Genomic DNA, 24,242 nt, shown 5'->3' on the forward strand with positions numbered 1-24,242 from the left:
GGTCCTGAAGGCCATCGACATCGGTCACACTCTGGTGTGTGGCAATTAAGCGAGTAACATTTTTACAACCCTCAGGAAATAAATCTACTTCTCAAAAGATTTAGTGGGCCAGGCTAACGCGGCTGTCCGGTTTTGAACCAAGCTGAAGGCACGCATTACCCAAGTGAGCCTAGTTTGTAACAAAATTAACAACACTTGGAGAGAAGGGAGGGGGAAACTGCAACGTTCAGAGATTTGCGGGGGTCAGGCCAATAATCGGCAGGTAAAGAATGTTGCTACCTTTGCCCTAAACATCACCAGCCTGGCCATAAAGCCGCCGCCAGTTGTGTTTGGGGAAAGCGAGCGCCGGCCTCTCCGGAGGCCCCGCCGGAGCAAAGGAGCCGCCTCCGCCAGAAGCCCGGTCCTGCCCTTGCAGAGAGCGCAGCAGGCAGTTCCTTCCGGATGCAAACCGTGATTCAGCCAAAGGGCAAATATCCCGGCAAGCATTGAGGGGGTGCAACAATGTGCTCAAGATCTGCCCAGGTGATACTGTTTCAAACTTCAGGGCGCTCTGCCCGCGCTTGGATGCGCTGCAGCAAAACCGTTAGACTCGCCATGTTACCCAACTCCATGTTTTGTTTTGCTTTGCTTTGCTTTGCTTGCGTGTGTGTTTTAAAATCCGGAAGACACTTTTAATTCTTCCTGTCAAGGTTGGCAGGCGGGCAGCAGACGGATGGCCTCGACATTGAGGCCACAATAGTGTGTACTTACACAAGGCTAGGAAAGTGAAATTAAAATAACAATATCACTATAGATCCGGAGAGAAGGAAAACGACATGGACGTGAACTTTTGAATTCTGTAACAAGGCAAATCTCCGCTCTATCTCCTTGCTCCAGGGGTCTTCGGGAGAGAGTCTGTCTTTGCGCACCCCAACCTTGCTAGTTCCTACAGGCCCGGGCTGTGCAATTGCTGCTCCGCGCGCCCCTGCAACGCGCACCCGTGCAGAAGCGGAAGCTCCAGTCCCTGGGGACTGCGTCGAAGGCAGACGGAGAGGGAGCGCGTCTCCTTGTCTGCCGCGGGTGCCCGAGGAAAGAGGCTGGAGTGCGGGCCCGCCATTACCTCGAGGGATTTCCGAGCAATTGGCTTAACTGCTAAATCTGCCCACGTTCATACAAAGGCCTTCGGGGGGAAGTGCGGGGGGGAGGAGAGATTTGTTAAAAAGCGAGCGCGGGAGTAAGAGCGGATTTTACATCATTAACGCGCCGCGCTCTTAAATAAAACAGCCACGGAGTCAGACGAAGGGGGGCGCTTCCAGGCACTTGGGAGCATTCCTCAATTCATGGTTATGGGAAACCTCCCCCTCCTCCCCCCAACCCCCCCCCCCAACTTGGTCCTGTACTCACTTTAGGGTCGATCTTTTTGAAGGCCGGGTCTTCCTCGTCTACCTCGAAGTAGATCTCGGTGGTGGTGATGGAGAGGGTGCCCTTGGCCACCACCACCGGCGCGATGAGCTGGGCCGGCGTGCTGAGGACCACGGGGCCTGCAAGACAAGACGGAGCGGCGTGAGGAGGCTGCGAAAGAGAGGCCGGCTGCTTTGCCCGACGACAGCAGAGCGGAGCAAGGAAGCCGTCGGACTCAGGCGAAGGATGCCTACGGAGCGCTGCCGGGACACCTAGGCTTCAGGAAGCGGGACGCTGTGTATGCCTGAACCTCAAAGGATGGTCGACGGACCATCGGAACAGTAGGCCACTTTATAGGTCTTTCAAACTAAACAACACCCATGAACTAGGTTGTGTTTAGGAAGATTGATTTGAGAATACTAGCGGGGTTCGGGTGAGGGGATCACAGCCCGCTGATGAAAATAGCCCCTCTCTTCCTATCTCAAGCCCGATCCCATAAAGGTCGAGTGCAGTTCCCACTCAATTCAGTAAATTCACCGGTTTGCACGTGTGTATGAAGAGCAGCCTAAGACGGGCAGCGAATATTTAGAAAAGCGGCGTCACGGAATAAAAATCAGAGGGGCTTCCAATAAAATATATTTAGATTTACGCTTCCTGTATCTAGTCATAAAATTACAATACAAATTATGCGCCACACATATCGAATATCTTTTACTTCTTTTTTATTATTCTGGACGTTAGGCAATGCAGTGTTTTCTACATCATAAAACTATCTGCGAGACATCAGATGCCAGACGAGGGCTCTCTGTGTGAAGAAAATGTGTATGTGTGTGTAAAATAAAGTGCAGCCTTTATTGTGAAACAAACAGCTGTTATAAAGAAAACGATTTGTCTCCGCAAAGACGCCAGGAACAATCGCTCTCCCTCTGAAATTTATTGAAATGTTAATGCTGAGAGCATAATTACTCCAAAACAAAAATATTCAGTTATTCTAACTTGCTTACACGCATGTATATTCTACAGAATTCATCGGGATTTAGTCCCAAATAAATGTGCACAGAATCGTAGCTCAAACCTGCAAGAAAACCCCGAAATTATTTGGGCATTTCTAGTACTGTGCAACGCAATCCTCTGCGGGTTTCCTCGGGAGGCGGATCCGGCTGTATTCGGCGAGTCAGGCTGCCTAGTTAGGGTCCTGGCGACGGCAACCTTAGAGCCAAGCGCCGTGGGGCTCCTCAGAGCAGGAGGACCAGTAATAGGAACCAGGCATCTGATGGTCTGACAAGCGTATGCCATAATAAATGTGTTAACATTTAAGGTGCCATAAGGCTCTTTGCTGTTTGCGGACCTTTATTACATTGACTCTAAGGAGACTTTCCATCCGGATCCAAAACGAACTTAGTGGAAATTCCATCTCGAGATCTATGCAGATCGCATAAAAATAAATGCATGGAATAATGGGATATTGAGCCAATATGGATAAATAAACCGAGACATCTATTCAAATAACATGAAATGCAATACACTGATGCCACCTTTTAGAAACTGGGAAATAATAAGGCATAGTATTATCTGGCTGCTGGTATTGTTGTTTTTTCCTTTAGGTGCTGAGACTGTTGATTCCGTGTGTGTGTGTGTGAAATGTTGTGCTCGGTCGGATTTGGTTTCTGGTGTCTCTCCAGCAGCCTTTCCCCGGCTTCTTTTCTGTGGGGAAGGCAGCTGAGGTAGGGGCTGGCTGGCTGGCGCTCGGTCCGACCACCATTTGAGCTGCCAAGCTCTGCCCTCCTCCAGGGCCCAGTCTCCTGCCTCTACGGATCCCCTTCCTACCCGCCACTTAGCCCGGCCTCAGCCCGTCTCTCGGCCTGACGGAGAGCGTGGCAGGCCTCATTTCAGCGCTAACTTCCCTCCCTTCCAAGCATCGCCTCCTTCCCTCCTCTCCACCCAGCCCTAGGCAACGCTCGGCTTCCCGCCTCTGACAGCTCTCAAGCCAGCCCACCAGGGGCTGGATAATATGGAGACAAACTCTATTTTCGTTCATTTTCTTGTTTTCCCCACGCCTAATAGGCCAGCCTGGCCTCTTCACCCCGGTCAGCTGATGCGGACCATACGCGCGGGGCTTGGGCATCGCCCTTGCTCCGTCCTCCTTGCCGGCTCCCCCTCCGGCCGGACAGCGCCAGTGGCGCTCGGCGAGCGAGCGAGCAAGCAGGCCGGCAAGCGGGCCGCCCTTCTGGCCGGCGGGGCTCCTGCTTAGGGCAGCGGATCGATCCGAAACGGCGCTTTAAAGGCTCATCAATCTTAATCTCGGTCGCTCGAGTAATTACGCGCGATTCTCTCGTGCGATTACAAGTGGATTTGGGTTTCGATTCCCCAGGCCCCTCGCCTTTGTGCGTAATGGCAGGCCGAGCTCTCCCGGCAGCGGCAGCAGCAGCTCCCGGGCCCTGCTGCTGCTGCTTCTCTCCGCCCCTCTGCGATCGCCACCCCGGCCCCACTCCTCTCCTCTCCCCGCCCCCGTCTGCCTTTAACCCTTCCTCGCCACCCGAGCGCCGGGGCTTTATAGGCCTCGGCGAGAAAATTAAAAAAAAGTCCCTTAAAGATGATGCAGTTGGGGAGCCGCGTGATAGTCGATCATGATAAGAAGGCGTTTAGTGGGCCTTGCGCGCTCCCAGAAGGAAGATCAGGTAGTTAACCCAATTACCTCCCGGCTCCCCGCTTGTTATATGGGCAAAATAAAAAGGAAGTGGCTGGTAGTTCGCGGTCAGGAGGCCAGAGACTATAACAAGAAATCTTTTTCTTCATCGAGAGAGAGAGAGAATGCCTAAATCTTTTGTGTGCGGGGCGTGGGTGCGCAAGGGAGAATGACAGTGGCGAGCCGGGTTTAATTTTCAGAATGGCTGCTGGAAATAAGTGCATCGCGGAGATTTCCGAGCAAAAGGCCTGCGAGGAACCCCTCACACTTCCAAGCGCTCTGAACAAACGACCTTGTGAAATCCTATACGAGCCTGAACTAGGCAAAAACAGCTACCACTCAAACCAGCGGCTTTTCGAAGGATCACAAGATGTTTCCATTAACTTTTTTTCCCCGCGAAAGGGAAGAAAGCGGTGGGGGGGGGTGTTACTTAGCAGCATGAATATTCCTGATTAGTTCATTATCAAAACCCATGTAAGTAAGCAAGCCTTGATATTATCCCATCGAGGAGGTATCAGAGATGGAAAGCAGAGTCAGCACTCGGCCCTTGTGTCTGGGGGTGGTGTGTTAAGTACTGGTCCTTTTACCCAGCCACCACTCCTTGCTTTGGGCTTCCAGCCCATTGCTTCTGCCATCCCCCCGAACCAGAAGGCAGCTGCTTCCTGCTCCCCAACAAAAAGTGGGTGACTGAGCGGTGGCTGCAAGGAGCTACTTCCTTGCTTTGATCACTGACCATCTCTTATCTGGCTCATGCAGGGGAAAGACATTTGGCCCAGTGGTGGCACCCGAAGAAAGTGTAATGAAAGATGGTGGCTGCCCTTTGCAAGAACATCTGTACCTCTCTCATTTACCCCCCGCCCTGGTCTGCTGGAGAGTGGGGACTGGGCCCTGGAGGGCCACCCAGGGAGAGGTGGCAAGAGCAACCACCACTCCACTTGCTTGCTTGGCCCTCTCTTGCTGGGTGGGGTGGTAGGGCAGAGTCCAGTAAGGGAAATCCACATAGAATCATGTAATTGTAAAGTTGGAAGGGACCACGGAGTCATCTAGGCTAATCCCCTGGGATGCAGGAATACTTTGCCCAACATGGGACTCAAACCCACAACCCTAACATTAAGAGTCTCATGCTCTACCAAGTGATACTTTCCTTACTGTTGTTTTATGGTCCCTTTCCTATGGAACATGGTGGAATGCCCAAACCGGGAAGTTGCGTTAGATGTAATATTTTAGAATGGAAACCCTTCAAATATTATGTATTAACCCCTTCACAACCAGAACCCATCTGTAAGAGAGGAATGGCCAGGGCACAACAACTTCAGAGCTAACTAGATCTATCACTAATGATGTGTGGAAGTGAGAGCTGGACCCTCAAGAAGGCTGATCGCCGAAGAATTGATGCTTTTGAATTATGGTGCTGGAGGAGACTCTTGAGAGTCCCATGGACTGCAAGAAGATCAAACCTATGCCTTCTGAAGGAAATCAGCCCTGAGTGCTCACTGGAAGGACAGATTGTGAAGTTGAGGCTCCAATACTTTGGCCACCTCATGAGAAGAGAAGACTCCCTGGAAAAGACCCTGATGTTGGGAAAGATGGAGGGCACAAGGAGAAGGGGACGACAGAGGACGAGATGGTTGGACAGTGTTCTCGAAGCTACAAACATGAGCCTGACCAAACTGCGGGAGGCAGTGGAAGACAGGAGTGCCTGGCGTGCTCTGGTCCATGGTGTCAACGAAGAGTCGGACACGACTAAACAACAACAGATCTATCACATTCACAAGTCACATATATAATATAAACCACAAAAATATTCCACAGAACTACCTGCTCTGGGTCATAAACAGAGTAAATGCTCTGGAATGTTAACTTCTGAGCTCGCCTAATTATCTATATCCACCAGTCACACATAGCTAGATGGGTTTCATGCATTAAGCCACCTGCTCAGAAAACAAGTTCCAATACCTCTTCAGGGCTGTAAATGATATTCTAGAAAAATGACATGGAACACCAACTTCTCAGTTAGTCATACTATCCCAGTTTACAGATGGGATTCATTCCACAATACACAAAAGGACTAGGGAAACCATGCTCTGAACTCCTGTAATTTGTGCCTAGCTAGGAATTCTTACCAGCCCCTTGGCCGCTGCATTTTGCAACTGCTGTAGCTTTGGAACAGTCTTCAAGGGTTCATGTATAATGCAGGCTTCATGTATAATGCAGTACTGTAGTCCAGCCCTGAGGTTACCAGAGCATGCAGCACTAGAGCCAGACCATCTCTCTCCAAAAATCAGTATTCCTAGTTACTAAAGCCAGGCTTCCAGTGGCAGCGTTTGGTCTAGGAACATTTTTAAGCTTCAAACTTGTTATTTCTACAGCAGTGCCACTCCAAACTGAACAGGTTGTTTACTCACTTCCCACAGGTGAGAGCCTGCAACACACAACACCTCCATTTTGTCTGGAATCAAATTTCAATTTATTGGTCCACATCAAGCACCTGAACTGCATTTTCTGATTCAGGTGGTAAAGCGACATAGAGTTCAAGGTGATCAGCTGATACCTCACTCCAACTCCCCTGATGACATCCTCCAACAGCTTCGCATATGTTGAATAACATGAGAGCCAAGAGTGATCCCTGCGGGTCACCAAACTTCTATGATGTCAAGTTATAGTTCAACATTGATAAGTCTCTGGAAGCATGAAGGTAGGAGTGAAACAACAGCAGTCTGGTGCAGAGGGGGCTCCATTTCCAACCCATGAAACTGCTCCAAGCTATGGTGTGCAGTATAAAATGCCTACAAGGTAGCACTAGGACGACCATGGCAGCTTTGGTGTCATAACTCGGCCTGAACCCAGACTGTAATCCACTTCTTCCAAGCACACCTGCAAGTTGAACCCACACAAAAATCTTGAGCATCGTGCCTGAAAGGGATTGTTAGCAATTGGGCAATAGTTATTCAACAGTTCTAAGCCCAGGAAGGTCCTCTGAAGGAGAGGACACAACACTGTATCTTTAAAAGCCAATGGTACCCCATCCTGCAACATGGCATTCACGACTCCCTGGACCTATGCTGTTAAAACCCCTCAGGTTCACTCTCGTACATCACAATGGGCAAAAGTTGAAAGGACAAGTGATCAGTCAGACCCTCTTCCAAGCAGTTTGTCAACATCAGGCTGCAACAATTTAAACTCATCCAAGTAAACTGGAGCAGATGGTGCTCTAGACACCTCTGGATTAGTCCAGATAGTGGCATCTAATAGTGAGCCCACAAAACAATACAATTAAACAATTTTTTAAAAATCAGGCTTTTAATTCAGTGCTTGAAAAAAGTACAACGATGAACAATATACTCAGCAGTAAGAGCAAATGAACATTTGCTTATCACTTAGAGGTAAGTTCAAGATATGGTTAGACTACAGCTCCCATGATTCCTGGCCACTGGACTTGTGGCTGGGGCTGATGGGAGTTGAAGTGCAGCAACATCTGAAGGGTACCAGGTTGACTACCCTAGATTTATAACCAATGTTTTCTACAGACCTGCACACTTTGAAGAACTCCGTATCTATTTGGCTGGAATAACTATAAGGCATATCAAGAGATTTATCAGATTATGTCCTTCCAAGATTTCTTAAATCCACAATCTGCATCCTTCTTAATTTTCACCTTTCTAGGGTATTCCCAGTGCTGATAGCCTATCCCCCTCAAACAATACTGTACCTGATTATGTGAGTCTCATCTCTGGAGTTAAAACTGTGAAAATTGCAACCTTTGCCTTATGTGCAGAGGTGCACTGGTCTCGGTGGCTATTCCTATAGGAGAACTCAACCCCCTCTACTGAAACGAAGGGGTTAATGGCATAGTCAACAGATATCCAAGAAGACTACACTTTTCTCAGGGTGAGCAAGGAGAGACGATGCAAATAACATGGCTAAACTAGACTGCACTAGACTGATTAGCCAGAAACTGTTTTGTTGTCTTTATCACACCAACTGATGACCTCCCTCTTAATTTGCTTTTATAACTGCCTTGAATAAACTTTACGTAATTGGACTGCTTCATTGGAGTGTATTTTAAAAAGCACTCCCTGGTCGAATTCCGCCTCGCTGCCACCACTTGAGGTACCCTGCTGGCTTTAGCACACAGGAAGAGGAGAGGTCAGGCTTAGGCTTGGCTAGGAGTTTCCGCTACTGCTTCGCAAATATGCCCCACCCGTGGCGTAGCACTCTCTCCCAACTTAGGCAGGCTGTAATAAGGCAGAGGGCGTGTTGCCAGGGTCCAGCTTGTAGGATTGGCGTTGGAACGGTGGCTGCTCCTCCAGCCGCTTCGAAAAGGGGCTTCTCGCCCAGGGCCTGCAGGAGGAGATCATAGGATCCGGGAACGCGTCCAGCGCACAAGCTGCCAGGCAAAGGCAGGGACGACTGCTCAAAGGTCAAGCAGCCTCTACCTGCGCGCAGGGGAGGACGATCTCCGCCGGACACGCGGAGGGACAGCGCAAGTAAGGAGGTGGCAGATGCCCCCTTCCCAGTAGCCCCTTGGTATTACAGCGGGATGGATTGGGCCTTCTGGGCGAGGTTAGCAAAAGGACAGGGATCCAAAGGCACTTGGCGCCCCTCCCCCACATCATAACCTGAGTGTAACATTTCACATATTTCACTCGGAGCCTCTGAAGCGCCCCCCTCCCGCCCGCCCGCTGAAAAGGAGCCGAATGAAACGCTCCTTCTTAATAGTGTGTCATTTTTACACTTGTCCTTTGGAAATCTCCAATTACAAGTCCCAATACCACGGCACATTTAAGGAGCGCGGAGTCTTTTTGTTCGAGCCTTCAGGGAGCAAACCCGCCACTGAGAGAATACGAAATTAATCCACTCCAGCTATAGAGCGAGAGGATTATGTTCTAATCCCCTTTGGGAGAGGCTCTGGATTTTAAGGATCCGACATTAAAATGTTTACACCAGGCGTAATCAAAATAGTGCAGCTTCTCCATATGGCCCCGAGATAGCAGCGCGGCCTTGGCTCCGCTTCCCAAACGGCTCCCCAAAACAATACCGCGGCGCACCGGGCATGGACTGGATGGAGAGCGCGCCAGGCGCTGCCGATCCAAGCAATTCCACCCCTTTGGGGAGGGGGGAAGCGCCACACTCCCAAGTCCAAAACAGCAGGGGAAAGAAGTGCGACACCGCCACCCCCACCCACTTATCGGCACAAGCTTGGGCGCTGCCCCTGCGGAGCCAGGAGCCTCTTTCCATGTCCACCGGGACCGTGCCAAATCGCGCTGCGGAGCTGCAGATGCTCCCACCTGCGCCCGCCCGGCCCCGGCGGCCGTGACTGGTCCAGGGAGGCCCGTCCGCTTTGTTGTCCCTCGGCGGACGGAAGAACAAAGGGCGTCAGGCCGAGGCGAGCCGCCGCGCCGGGGCTTGGACGGAGGATCCCCGCTTGGGCGTCCCCAGCAGCCCAGCCGAAGAAGCGGCCGGCCGAGCGGCGGAGAGGCGCCAGGGCGCACAGAGCCCGCAGCGCGCAGCCAAAGGGCCCCGGGGCGAGTGACGCCTGGGGAACACGCGCGCCGCGTCTCCGGAAAGAAACGGCGAGATTGACCTTTAGACATCTTTTAAACAAAACACACGCAAGAGTCACAGGGAAGAAAGAGTCGGGTATAGATTCAGGAGGCAACACCTTCTGAATTTCGTTTGACTTGTTGGAAGACTCCTAATGAAGGTCGCGGTCGATGCAAACTAAATTGTACAAGCTCACACAGCTTAAAGAGCAGAAGCCACGAGGGAGTTCTTCGACATGAGCCCCACTGAATTCCTGGTGCGCATTGCCAGGTATGGATTGTAGCCTAAGGCAGCAGTTCGGGGCACAAGACCCACCGAACTCATTGGGAATTACTTCCGGGAAAACAAAGACAGGATTTGTTCTGCTAAAGACGGGAGCACTTTCTCTACAGTGCTCAACAGGATGTGCATTGGGAGTGCTGCTGCTCAAGTCCTGCCGCGAATAAATGGAAACGCAGGTTGCACAGAAGTAGCGCTTATTGGATCACTCCCTTTTCCTGTTAATCATTAGCCCCAATTTTATGTAGCTGCCAGAATAGTGTTTCTAATTTCAGTGAAGGCATTTAAAGCATAAAATAGCTAATAAAGCAACTAAATAGTACCGGACCTCTTGGTGCTATTGCAATTAAATTCTGCAGATGGCTTTACACATATTAATCCACCAGCATGGCTTTGCAGGGTTTGTTTAAAAAAGAAAGTTTTAACAAGCTGTTATGTTCCAGTGTAGTATCAAATCATTTAATAAATAGGTAATAAGGATTTTTTATAAAGTTAAAATAATTTAGGCACTTTAGAATCTAATGCTTCTTTTAACTAAAACAAAAAAAATAAGTTGACCCTGAAAAGACATGTTTTCAGAAGAACAATAAATTTCCAAAATATTAATGAACTTAAGATGTAAGATCAATTTTTGTCTCTCTAAAAAAGAAGTCAACCTGAAATACTCAATTTCCCCAGATTACTATATTAAAATTGGCATTTAAAAATTGTTCAAGACTAAAAAGAAGACAGCTGAAGAACAAAATAATTTTCAGAAACAACCCAGATGTGAAGATGTTTCTCCCAAAATGACAAGGTATAGAACTTATGGTCCATTTTCAGATGGGATACCTACTGGTGGACTGCCAAACCACATCAAGCACTGTTAACTAGAAGCAATAGGATTTGGTTCTAAATACTGTAAGTAACTTTAAGATCAAGGTGCTATTTAGTTTAGAATAAACTTTTTAGGGCTCCAGTTGTAACCACACTTAACTGGGAATAAGCCCCACTGAGTAAGATTTCACTCCTGTGCACGGCATGGTTTAGGATTATGCTGTAAGTCATTTTGAAAATCTATATATATAACCAGCAAGATTCTAGGCTTACTATACTGTAAAGTGGCAAGAATTAGAAGGGTGGGAGAATGCAAAGACAGTGTCAATGAACTTGTATAAAAGCCTAATAGCATATTCTTCTACAAGATGTAGACACACAGGGAACAATCTGCCCACTGCACATGTAGTGCTCACATAGAGAAGACTGCCATAGGCTCAGAACCGTATTTCTCCCCTCGTCTACAGAAATACATGTGTGAACACAAATGCACAAATGGGATAGTAAGGGGAATCAAAGGCGCATGTCTGCCTCCTATATCCCCATCTGGCACTTTGTTTTCTGTCAATGTAACTCAGCATGAGAAACATGTATTGGGGCAAAAAAAATGGTTGGATGGGATAAGGGAGGTGTGCACAGACCATTAATTCCATATTTGCATTGTCCCAGTATGTGAGGGAGAGAGTGAGAATGGAGACAGGGCTCTACTGAGCCTTTGGGAATACTCTGTGTGAAGACATAGCGTCCATGGTCTGGATCCCACACTTTGTTTTTATTTTTGCTACTATTATGTACTTACTTGGGAGAATTTCTTGGAACTATGTTTTATTTGTATCAAATGAAATTAATTGATTCTCAGTATGGTTTGTAAAGCTATGGAAACAAACCAGTTAGATGCTGGAGAATTCCCTTGCTGTGTGCACAGTATTATTTAAAGAAAAATAGTCAACAAATAAAATAAGTAATATTCACTAACATGTAGTCTGTAAAGTAACGGTTATAGAAAACAATGAACTCTAAGCTCATGCAGAAATTCTAAGAATATGTAACACACCACAATTTCACTATTTTTGTTCTTTAATACTAAGATCAAGTGGAATTTGACTTTTGGCTGCATAACTGGTGAAATTTAAGTTTTCAAGAACTTATTTCCACCCAAAACTAAAACTAAATGCAAAAACTAAAAGCAAAAACTAAATGTTTCCAGCAACTCTGTTCCTGACAAACTGGCGAATAAACGGCTTCAAAAATGAATTTATCAGTGATGTACACAATAAAATTAACTGTGCAAAAGTGCAAAAAAAAAAAGACTATTTAGCATTAAAGGGGAAAATCTACCACATGGTGTATGCATAGTCTAGATGTCAAGAGTAACTTGCATATAAATTCAGGAGCCTGTTATTTCTTCACACTTACACATATTGTGTACGTTTACAGAGAAAGCATTTCCTTTCGATATATTTATATTGCTGCAGACATTGGGACATACTTTTGTTATATATACCTGAAGGCATCTACTGAGTTGTGCTTATTTTAGTAAACTCTGGGTATTTTTCTCCCCTACAGCAAGCTCATATAGTTATTTGCTCATTAAAACAACTTAAATCGTACTGCAGAGCCAATATACACTATAGTTTTGCCCCATGACACTGTGAAAAATGTTGGTTCTTCCTTTCTAGTGCAGATAAAGTTGAAACAATGCTTTTGAACTGTGCTAAAAACTAACAGTTCACATGGATTTAACATGGCTGTGGACAAAGTTAAAAGCCCCTCTCATCTGATGCCAGGTGATCATGTATCAGCAATGGCCAAGAACTACTTTTAATCATCTGCATCTGGCACAGAAACTGTGACCATTTTGGATAAAGAGTTTCCTATAAGATTCTAGATTTGTTCTTTTGTCCTCTCAACGTTTCACAGGAACATGAATGAAAAATATACTAATAACGTTTTTGATAAGTGATGATAGATGAGCTAAGGCTGGGCCAGAAAAAATGCAGCTTGCCTGCCAATCAAATTTCTGTCTTGTGCTTTAGAACTTACACTCCATGGCTGCCTATGGGGTTGCAGATGATAAAGGTACTACTGTCACTTGAAGCAGCCCTAAATGAAGTGGTGCATTTGAAAGGTCATTCCACATCTGCTGTATGGTACTAAGCCTGCGATCTTGTGGGGATAAACCCCAGCGAACTCTGTGAGACTTATTTCTGTGTAGAAATGTATAGGATTGTACTCTTAAGTAAAGACCCCTTACCTCCAATCAGAATATCATATCTGAAAGTGACAGAAATTTTAGATTTTTACTATTAAAGTGATGGTGGTGAATTAGTTAGCCACCATCTTCTAAATCATGAACACTTCTAAATTTTAAAATGAATATACCAATTATACATGGCCATGAACTATAGTTAGTTCAGTCTTAGTCACATAAAATAGTGACTGAAGAAACATGATGAACACATAGTATCTGTATGTGTGTGTATATATATATCTATATATGCAGGTTTTGGTGTCCTCGGGTGTCTTCCCGTGTAAAAGTTGGGGTGTCTAGGCGACGTTTCGACGAGGTCTCACTCGTCATCTTCAGGCTGGTGCTTTCGGCTTCTTGTTACTGGAACAGAGCGGGATCTCAATGTTTGAGTTCCTATAAATACTGTAGAGGGGGTGTGGTGTCTAGCCTCCAATGTTCTGGGCAGAGAGGAAGTTCCCAGGCTAGTGTGCCTTTTCTTCTTTTGTTCCTTAATTACTTGAGAGATACCTTGAGTGATTTCTTGAGTGATATCCTGAGTACCACTTAGGATATCACTCAAGAAATCACTCAAGGTATCTCTCAAGTAATTAAGGAACAAAAGAAGAAAAGGCACACTAGCCTGGGAACTTCCTCTCTGCCCAGAACATTGGAGGCTAGACACCACACCCCCTCTACAGTATTTATAGGAACTCAAACATTGAGATCCCGCTCTGTTCCAGTAACAAGAAGCCGAAAGCACCAGCCTGAAGATGACGAGTGAGACCTCGTCGAAACGTCGCCTAGACACCCCAACTTTTACACGGGAAGACACCCGAGGACACCAAAACCTGCATTCCTGTACCCGTGAAAATCTACGAAAGCAAATATCTATATATATATATATATATATATATATATATATGTGTGTTTTCATTATAAAACATCCTGAAATAGAACATGGGGGGGGGAATTAAACTGCTGGACAAAAGCACCTGTCTTTCTATTCTTTATACTATCTTTTCACAGAACCTCTTGGTAAGACTGCCTTTATTATTTAATTTCTGCCATTTTTGCCTCTAAGGAACATTTCAATATATTTTAATGTGGATGTTAGTATCAGAGTACGAAATTGATGCATCATCTCATATAAGAAGGGCTCATGGATGTAGGGATGTCCACTGGCTCTGTGTGTACCCTAAATAAGGAGACAGATTGAAGTGATTCTGCACTAGCCTCCACCTCATTCAGTCACTGTCCATAAGCAGCCAAGACTTCACTCTTGCATCCTATGCTATGTTTCCACCCAGTCAACACAAAGTCACGTATAAAAGTATTTTCAGTGGTTGCCACAACTGAATAGTTCTGCCAGCACAAAAACTTTCAGTGGCCCAACCGAACTTCCTCACCCTCTCTTCTCCCCATGCACACCCTAAATCTGCTCTGAAGGTGAGTGATCCCTCAGAACAGGGAACTAAATTTCAATGAGCTAGTGAAACTGTTTAGTTGAATACTGCCCTAGGTTTGGGGGAAATGGCGAACTTCCAGATGTTTTTAATTTGGGCTCATTTTCAACGAATGGAGTTGTGATGGTAGGGGGAAGGAGAGGCTGGAATGATAGCTTAGTTGATGTTTTCTGAATTGTTTCAAACACCGCATTTTCAAATAGCCCTACACCAGGGGTCAGCAACCTAAATCCCATAGGCCAGAAGCGGCCCGCGGAGGTCGTTTGACCAGCCCACAAGCTGCCCCTGAACCAGCGCAGCACAGAGCGGGGGCTCGCTTCCGCGGTGCCAAAAATATTGTCTGCGCATGCACAGACACTGAAAATCGTGAGCACTCACACACGCGCATGATCCGGCTCACAGAGGGATGTCTTTGGGACCGATCCAGCCCAGGCAAGATAAACCTTGCTGATCCCTGCCCTACACTGAACTAGAGGCCTCTCCAGTCTTCAGGATCGACTTTTAAGAAGTGCAAGGGCTGAAGCAGGAAAGTGCCAGGAAAGCCCTAGTGGGTACATAGGCCACATCTCTATATCTAAATCTGTGTTGCTAAAAATTGCTGATGCTTGTCCAGAGGAAAAAAAATTAATTTACAAATCTTCAAACAAAAAAACCAGACAAATATTTCAATCATGTAAATATGCGTAGCCATTTAAGTAATTATCTAAGGAGGAATCACCTATTTCCTGCTCTGCTTGCCTTCCCCAATCCCTCCATCTGCCTTCAGGATGGACAGGCCCCACAGCAGTGTGCTAAGCCAGCTGTTCCTGCAGTTCTGTCCTGCCTTCAAGCTGGAAGCCAGAAAGACAGGAGGGAGCTGGAATCAGATAGAGATGGATGACATCCATCCCTCACTCCTCTCCCTCTGCTAAGAAACGAGACAGAAACCTCAGATATAACCTGGCACATCACACTACTGTCCCACTTTCTCTTTGGCTGCACAGCAGTGAGCTATAGTTTCCCTAGAACAGAAGCTCTGTTGAGGCTAGAGGTAAGAGCTAGACACGGATGCAGAAGACACAGAGCGCTGCTTTGCTTGCCACCTCTCAAAACTGTCAGCCACCTGGATAGCAGGCAACAGAGTGGGAAAGATGAGCGCTCTGAAAAAAATGACACCCAGCACCCAAAGAGGAGGATGGGGGAAGCTAAGTGAATGACTAATGAGACACTTACCTTTTGTGGTGGCAATACCTATGTGCACACAAGGGGCAAGGGAGCTAGTAAGTGGCAGACACCTGGGATGAGCCTGGGGTGGAATAGACAAAGGCAGGGACGCAATGCCACTGCAAGATGGGAGGTGTTTGTGCCACATCTTAATGAGTGCTACAAACAAGCTTGGAAAAGGGCCAACATGCAAGGTACCAGAGAACCAAGAAAGCAATTTGCATAGGGTAATTACAATGTTGCAGCTTTCTACAGCAAGTATCATACACCTGAATAGTTACTAAATGTTTTTCTTTCTTTATTACGGTATTTCCCAGTAAATCAACCATTAGACCTTTCCCTAGCCGAAGAAGAGTTTGCAGTCAATTTATGGATTAAAGAAACCAAAAGAATGTTACAGAACCCAGAATCACTTGGGAGGTGCATCTTAGTGCAGGTGCAGAGTTTCTTATTCAGTCTGCATAGCACACTGTCACCTACCATTTTGTAAAAGAGGGGGGAATCCTTAAAAGATCTACGCACATGTGTGCAACTGACACAATTCTAAACTTAGGGTTTTGCTTTTAAAGCTCAGAGTGGGTGTACCCTCTGGCACCAGTATGCCAACACAGAGGTACAAAATGAATTTACTCTCTGCTGGCTCCTATAAATTAGTCCAAAGTATTGCATGGGTGCTTGTGCTGGGAAGGGGGATGAGTGAAAAGGGCAGGTTTGCTACCTGGGCAGTGGTGCAGACTTGCTTATTGGACAGCAGCTGACCATTTTAAAATGTCACACCTTCATTCTCCCATCTGGAGGAGAAAACAGAATTGTTACGACAGGAGAAGACTGATGGGAAGAGATCCTCCTGCCAACTTATTCTGAACAGAACAGGAAAATATGGAGACCAGGCAGAAAAGACTTGGGAAGACAGAGCTTGTGGTTCGGAAAAATGGGAAGTTTTCTTTTGGGGGATGGGCTGCAGATGGAAGCGTTAACTGGGGGCATCTGGGGGCATGAATTATTGGAGACACTTGGGGAGTACATGGGCCAGCCAGATTTCCCTGGAAACTCAAAGATGATAGCTTTCCCCCATTTTCCTCTAGCACCTGATATTCAGAGGTACACTGCCCCCTGAACATGAACTTTCCATTTAGCTGTCACAGACAATAGTTGTTCATAACTAATCTTCCACAAATTGATCTTATCATTTTTAAAAGCCTTCTAAGCTAGCAGTCATAACATCTGCAGCAGCATATTCTAAAAAGGAAAAAGAATTTTTTCCAGGGTGAAGAAATACTGCTGTGTGAGGCTGCCTGAATTTGTTTTTCCCTCTGGCCTTTTTTAAACATGAGAAGTTGGATGAGGGGGAGCAATTCAGAGCATGGCATTCAATGGCATTGCAGCAAATCAGTCAAGAGGAGTCATTTTTAGAAGGGGAAATTATTTGGGGAGGGGGTGTTTGGGGCTCAGACCTCACCTCTGATTTGTATTTGGTGTGTGGTCTTGAGAATTGTTTGTATCCATCTTTTGTCCAGCACTCTCTTTCCAACAGTGGCCAGTCAGATGTCCCCCGGGGATCTTGCAAAGAAGGCACAAGCCAACACTATTCCCCAGTGGCTTGTCTTCAGAATCAGGAATACTGCCTCAGAACATGTAGGCTTGCTCACATATCATAGTTGATAGGAGATACTTTCATGAGAGAGCAGGGTTGGGAGCCACAGATGGAACCAAGTGGAAAAGTAGTAGGCCTGGCTCAGCAGAGTGGGACTTGTAACACTCCTGCTTTTTAAGAGATACCAGGAACTCCTGTGCAGAACCTATGCTCTGCATGCAGAAGGTCCCAGCTTCAATCCCTACTGCCTCCAATGAAAAGGATTTCAGGTGGCAGAAGAATCACCTCTGCCTAAGACTTGGGAGAAGCAGAACCCATTTGCATAGACGGGTGTAAGCTAAAAAGGCCAGTGGTCTAATACAGTGTAAGACAGCTTCATATACCCCTGTAAATTTAGTGGATGGCCTTGTTTACTATTTCTGAATCACCATCAAGGGTTGGGGCCGACCCAGATCTCTGGGGTTCAAAAATAAAAGTTGCGGTAGAAGTGCTTTACAGATCACACTTGTTATAGAAGTTACTGATTATTCAATATTCAGCCCAACGTTCAAACCAACTCTTATTATCTTTACACTATCTGTCAGTAAGTGACCATTGAATGCTAGGAGCATACTTCTAAACTACAAGTTAGTAGAATAGTTATTCAGAAAATTAATGAAAATCATGTTTTAAACATTTATGACATAGAAAATAAATGGATCAGATAGACAAGTTAATAATAATCAATTCGCTACAATTGTGCAAACTGAGATGCTGCTGATTCATAGTTTTAGACACCAAAAAGTACTACTAGTTATTGATTTTTCTCAAGAGATTTATCAGTAAGCAACTTGCCTCTTGAAATGAACAGTCTGGGAAGAAATTTAGGAGCTAAAATTGAAACAGAAAATTATGAAATATTTATTATTATGAAATAAGGTGATGAAATACAAAGTTTTTTTTTATAAAGTTGACTGCAGTTCATTAGGTGGCTACATTATTGTTGTTCTTTAAACCTTAATAACATTTATCAGATTTTAAACACTATTTAACTGTAATAAGATTTCAGCCACGCATGACTCTAATATTAAAGACACTGAAAGCATCCCTATGTACTTTAGTTTTACACAAAAAGTAGTCAAGCTGTGAAACTTGAAAATAACCAGAAAGCTCAGTGTACATGTGCTCTAAAGGTATGGCCCTTCTCTTTTCCTGTGCCAAATGCAGAGTAGCAACATGAGAGCCTCTGAGTTAGGCAACTACAGCACAAACTGTAAGGCTTCACCATAGGTATGGGTAAAAGTTATCTACATGTGATCAGTGATTGTTGGGCAGGAAGGAAAAAGAGGTAGCTGCAATGGCTGTGCAGGGAGAAAGGACAGTAGCAAGGGCTGCGAAAATAGTAGGTAGGAATGAGAACCAAAGCAGCACAGATGTGGAGGAAACGCTGGTAAGATAAGCAGGAGAGATAGATGAGAAATTGATTAGAAGTACCGGCTGGGTGTTTTGTGGCATTTACCCAAATGAAGGTTTTTGGAAACTTTGGCTCTCTCTTTTACATAACGTCATGCTGCTGCTGTATTCATTGAAATAGGACCGAGACTTCAGTTAAATTAAATGTAACCAATGTATGTAGATTTTGCATTAGTTAGGAATGCTATTTTGTGTAGTCTCATCAGTTTTCTTCAGAACAACAAGTGGGCATTTCTTAACAAAAGAATAATAAAATTTTGCACGAACAATTGCACATCATTTGTTTGTTTGGGGTCAGATTTTGAAAGTGTATCTTCATAAAGTGGTAAATCTTGTAGTCTAAGGCAGGGTTTCCCAAACTTGGGATTCCAGCTGTTTTTGGCCTACAATTCCCATCATCCCCAATCACTGGTCCTGCTAGCTAGGGATGATGGGAGTTGTAGTCCAAAAACAGCTGGAGACCCAAGTTGGGGAAGCACTGGTCTAAGGTATTATGCCTATAGTTATACAAATTAATTATGGAATAAATACTTAGCAGTTCAGTTATCTAATATTGTTCCATCTGTGCTACAATAAGCTACTTTGTTATTCCATATCATATTAAACTGTCAGAACAACCCTGAAAATGTGAAGTCATTTTTCACACTTACTTCACAGAATGTGCAGTTTCCCCCTCGCCCCTGCAGCACACCCACCAGAATTCGCAAGACTAAAACCTGTCTGCTGTAAAACATAGGTACAAAGGTTTTCCCTTTGAATCTGAAGCCTAGCTGAAAGTTTCCTTTTGATCTCTAACAACTGCCAAGCACCTTCTGCTTCCTTCAGCCTATTGAACTTTAGGAGAAAATGTGAGTTAACCTAAAACTTGTCAAGATTAACTGGTATGGGGAAATGGGAAGGAGTAATTACACTGAATGCAAGACAGATGACAGAGAAGTATGGGGTATCTGTTAAACCATACTTTTCTCCAGGAAGAGATTCTCCACCACTTCTCATTTCAAGTGTTGAAGCTACTATTAACGCCCCAGAATTAACTGCTTTTATGTTAAGAGGATCTTAATGACATTTATTTTATCATTTTATTTATGTTAGGACCAATTGCTGTGCTGGACTCTGGTTACAACTTCATTTGTGAACAAATGGTACTTATTATTTACCAAAACATGCTTAGTCTGAAGCCCTGGAAAATGTTGTCTGATCTATATATACAGCAGATTGCTATGAGCCTGTAACTCTCTTCACTGGCAGTGACCTGGTCTGCATCTCACATTAAACCATAGTTAAAATAAAGTATGATTTAAGGCAAACAAGCAGTGTGATGGTGCACGCCAGTGAAATCATAGGCGTTATATGCTTGTCCTGGTCCTGCTATGCTGTCAGGAAACAAGCCATGATCTGGCTTGCCCTGTCATTCAAACCCAGGCATGGGGTTTGTTTTCTAATCTTGTAATCCAAATGGGGAAAGTTTTGAAAATCACCCCCCAACGCCTGAATAAAATGTTCACATGGGTGGGAATACTTCTAAACATAACTGGTCAGGCTGATACATCTTATTTTCCCTTTTGTTACATTTTCACAATAAAAATCCTTTAATACATCTAATTTACTGCACTCAAAATATACTTTCTAAAACATAGATCAATCTTTTTTTATCAGTGTATTATGACAGATGGCGTGATTGATTGGGACATGAGTCACCCAGGTTCATCAGATCTTTGACTAACCAGTATTTTATAAAGTTGTGAGGATAAATTAGATGAACAGTGGGGAACTTCTGCAATCTGTACCAAGCATTTCCAAAACAACAAGGCTCACTATCTCACACAAATGCCAATACCAGACACAGTTGGCAAAGTTTAGAAAACCAGCTCAATTATATATGATTTATTTACATCTAACTTTTTTTAAAAAAGATTTTTACCTGCAAGATTGTCAATCTCCTTCTCTTGGAGCAAGCTGACAGCATCATCATCTCCTTCCAGCATGAGCTCAGTTTCAGCATTCTGATTGACAACAGCTTGACTTCGGAAGGTTTTCTTTGACTTCACGACGTCTTCCTCAGTGCCTATAAAAATGGTTACAAACATTTTAGAATTCTGTTAGGTCTTTAGATCAGTCTCAACAACCTGTTTTCCAATACAAAGCAAATTAGGCTTGTCATATGTCAGGAAAATTCCTGACATGCCCTGGTTTTTGGATGTATGGCAATGTGATGGAAAAAGCAGTGAAAACAGCTCCAAAAGGTTCCCCCCAAAAAGCTCAACAATTTTGGGGTATTCCTAAAAAAAGCTAAACAACAACTTTGAGTGTCAGGGATTTTACTTTTTGAAATATGGCAACCCTAAACAGATGGAATCTACCCACTGATACAAATATCAATTATCAAAAATACACTTCAAAACAGCCTTTCAAGAACTTTTAATGCATGGGGATGTGTGCTCTTAGAGAACAAAGGCATGGTAGTAAACTTCAAAACAGAAGGCTGGGCTCCAACTTGTTTTTAACTAGCTTGTCATTGCTGGCAGTAATCCTCTCACATCAATCTGACAATGCATTGTAGCAGAAAGGTACTGTACTAGACACGCAGGTGAATGTGGCAAATGTGCTGATTAATGATGTAGACAAATCTTTCTGAAATCAGTTTTGTTTTACAATATTAAACATACATTTATCTGAAAGACATATAAAACTAGCCTGCTTTGGTTTGATAGAAGCTTGTTGGCTTGGCTGTTCTTTAAATTTATCACTCAGTTGAGTATACCTCAGTTTGCCACAATATACCAGGCATTTATCTAAATGAAAGTGTAGGAGACCGAAAGTTGCCCTTCAATCACTGTATCCTTTATGAATTAGAGTTCCATTTATCAAAATTACAGAAAGAAGAGGTAATGTCTCAGAAGGCTGTCTCATTACAAGGCTTATAAACACTGCCCTTACAAAGAAGTGGTTTAACACCTAACAAATCAAAAATTGATTGGGAATAGAATTTATTTGAGATAATCTATCTTCGGAAGACATGCCGTACTGAGTGCACTTCTTGGCCTCAGTCCCCATTCATCAAGAAATTAACAAGCAAGTTCCACAGACCACCAGACTTCATTGGATTCTGAAGTACGAAATATGTTAAAAACAGATCTGTCACAGATGTTCTAATTGCATACTCCTGAAGGTTTTTTGTTTCCTTAAAGGATCTCAAAAGAAAAGATACAAGCTGATTATTTCTAATTTCTCTATAGAAGTGCACTGGCAAGGTTGCAAATATGCATTTGGAATCAAACTGTACTTAGTATTGTTAGCATTTCTAAAATATAATAAAAATAATTTTATTTATTCTAAAATAGCACAAATACCAGGGAAACATCTAGACAGTGCAATCTATCAAGGACCGGGGAGCTGCAGAGTGGCAGATTCCAAAGCCCAGTCAGCTGCAGGCAGCCAAGGCAGAAGAGGTGTGTGAGTGAGAGAGGGAATCTTTCCTTTTTTGCTGCACCATCTGGGGTCCTCAGGAGATTTGTGGAGCTTTGGATCTCATACACACAAAGGCTCTGCCATTCCGCCCTGACATGCCACATTTGAGGTCTTCAGCAGTGGGGTCTTCTATCAGCAGTGGGAGAAGTGTCAGTAGCTTTCTGTCTGCTAGGGCATTGCTTGGTTCTTCTGCCATGGCAGAGTCCTGCCCTGCTAGTGAAGAGGGGCCTACGTACCATCCTAAACTCATTCTAAAGACATTACCATCGTGGGGTCAGGACAGCAACTTAAGTATGCTTATTTAACATGTTTCATTAGAGGTAAAAATATGAAAGCAATTTAAAAATCTCTTCCTTGTAGCTTTTACAAGCTGCCAGCTTCGACAAAGATAGTATCTGAAGATTAGGAAGCTACGAGAAAAGATCCAGGAAAATGGCTAAGAATGTTTTTCTTGATTATCCTGGATTTTTTTGTCCTTTCACTATGATTCGTAAGACAAGGTGACGATCCAGAATGCAACCCTGTTGATAGTATGAGAATCCAGTCTCTAGGTTATATCACAAAGTGCTTTTGCGAGTATCCTTTGTTTCAAAAGCTGCTATGAGAAACAGGAGTTATAGTTTGAGTGACACAAGCACTGAAGTCCCTTAGACCTGTAGACCGAGTTGTGTGGGTCTTTGGATCCAGACCATGGGCTACAAGCTCACGAGGTATCTTTTGGACACATAAGTGACAATGCACAAACTGGGCACCCCCCCCCCCCCGTTTCCTTACTTAAGGGTATGCCCCACTGCATGCAACAGGACTTACTCCTGAATTGGCATGGTTATATTTGCACTGCAAGGAATATGCAAAAGAGGAGAAAAGCAGGTCCCTCATACTGATTTTTACTCTCTGTTTGGTTCACCTAAATGATTACAGATGCCAGGTTCCTTGCAGTTTATTCTAGCCTTAAAACTTTGACCTGTGTACCTGTATTTAGGACCTTACGTAAGGACACTGGTTTCCTGTTTGAAACCTGAACTGGATAAAAAACTACAAATCACTTTCTCTAGTATATTGACAAGTAAGTATATGGGCCTAGTGCAGAATAAAGCAGCTCTGGCTTTGTTTTTTGGTTGTAAGTGCATAATTTAAATGGCTGAAATAATAAATGTTTTCCTAAGATGCTTACATCTGACAGAGCACTTGTGATGCTACCAAAACCACAATTAAAAATGAAGGATGGTATTCAGTTAAGTTTTACTCAAACTAGACGTATTGAAATGAATGAACATCACTAAGCTAGGTCTAATCTGAGTAGAATCTAGCTAAAAGTTCTATGGCATGATAAAGGAATTGGAATTTACTAGTCTCTTGTTTTACTAACATTTTATTTGCGGAAAACCACTAAGTAAATAACCACAGAAGAAACAAATGTTGAAATCTTGAATAAAAGAAATAGAAATAAAGGATGGGAAATATCATTCTAGACTATAACTCAGAATATAATGTCTGAGGAAATGAGAAAAATAAAGGACAAATATACGAGGAGTGCTGCAAACCATGTTAGACTTAAACATACCATTTTTTCTAGGATATATTAAACAGGGTTCAGTATCATTAGTCTTCTGCAAAACATGACTGAGATAATATTGCCCCAAAAAGGTTTTTATTAACTAGGTCAGCCACACTCTTGATCCGAGACTAAATATTACCTGTGACAAGTAGATCCCACAGTTCTTCATACCAGTTTCTAATTTTGGAGGTATTGATACATTTCTATGCCTTTGCTGTCTGAAATTTAGCTGCAGTAAGTAACTGGGTAACTGAGTCAATGAATTATCTCTGAAACAAAGACACTGAAGAGCCCTATCCATGGATCAAAAAGAATGGTATATCACTTTTGATATGAGACAGAATCTCCCTTCAGAATTTTAATAGTTTAGGGCATTTATGGACTATACTATGTATAGATATACGTTCAAACCTGACCACAGCCCTATCAAGGCAAATTTGAACAACTCTAATGTAAATGGCTCAGTCTGCTCGGTGGGAGATACCATCTTGTAAATAACATATAGGTGGCCTCCTTTGTTTTAGCAAGGGAAATGTGAGCACCACTGTTTTCTTTTTAAAGGGTGTATG

The 24,242-nt window shown here is 44.2% G+C and overlaps 1 protein-coding gene across 5 annotated transcripts in view; it reads right to left on the bottom strand.

Annotated features, from left to right (window-relative positions):
- NBEA (neurobeachin) overlaps nt 1-24,242 on the bottom strand; it is a 344,666-nt gene that overhangs the window by 140,916 nt on the left and 179,508 nt on the right. For 4 of the 5 annotated variants that reach the window (XM_083735945.1, XM_083735946.1, XM_083735943.1 and 1 more), the window contains 2 exons: nt 20,569-20,712; nt 1,384-1,520 (listed from right to left, as the gene is read on the bottom strand). In XM_083735945.1, coding sequence (XP_083592071.1) covers nt 1,384-1,520; nt 20,569-20,712 — 281 coding nt within the window. Of the gene's footprint in view, nt 1-1,383; nt 1,521-3,701; nt 3,847-20,568; nt 20,713-24,242 lie in introns of those variants that run through there. The other variant, XM_083735944.1, reaches the window with a different exon arrangement.

The sequence above is a fragment of the Podarcis gaigeae genome (assembly GCF_964106915.1).
Source record: "Podarcis gaigeae genome assembly, chromosome: 4".
In the NCBI taxonomy this organism is placed as follows: domain Eukaryota; kingdom Metazoa; phylum Chordata; class Lepidosauria; order Squamata; family Lacertidae; genus Podarcis; species Podarcis gaigeae.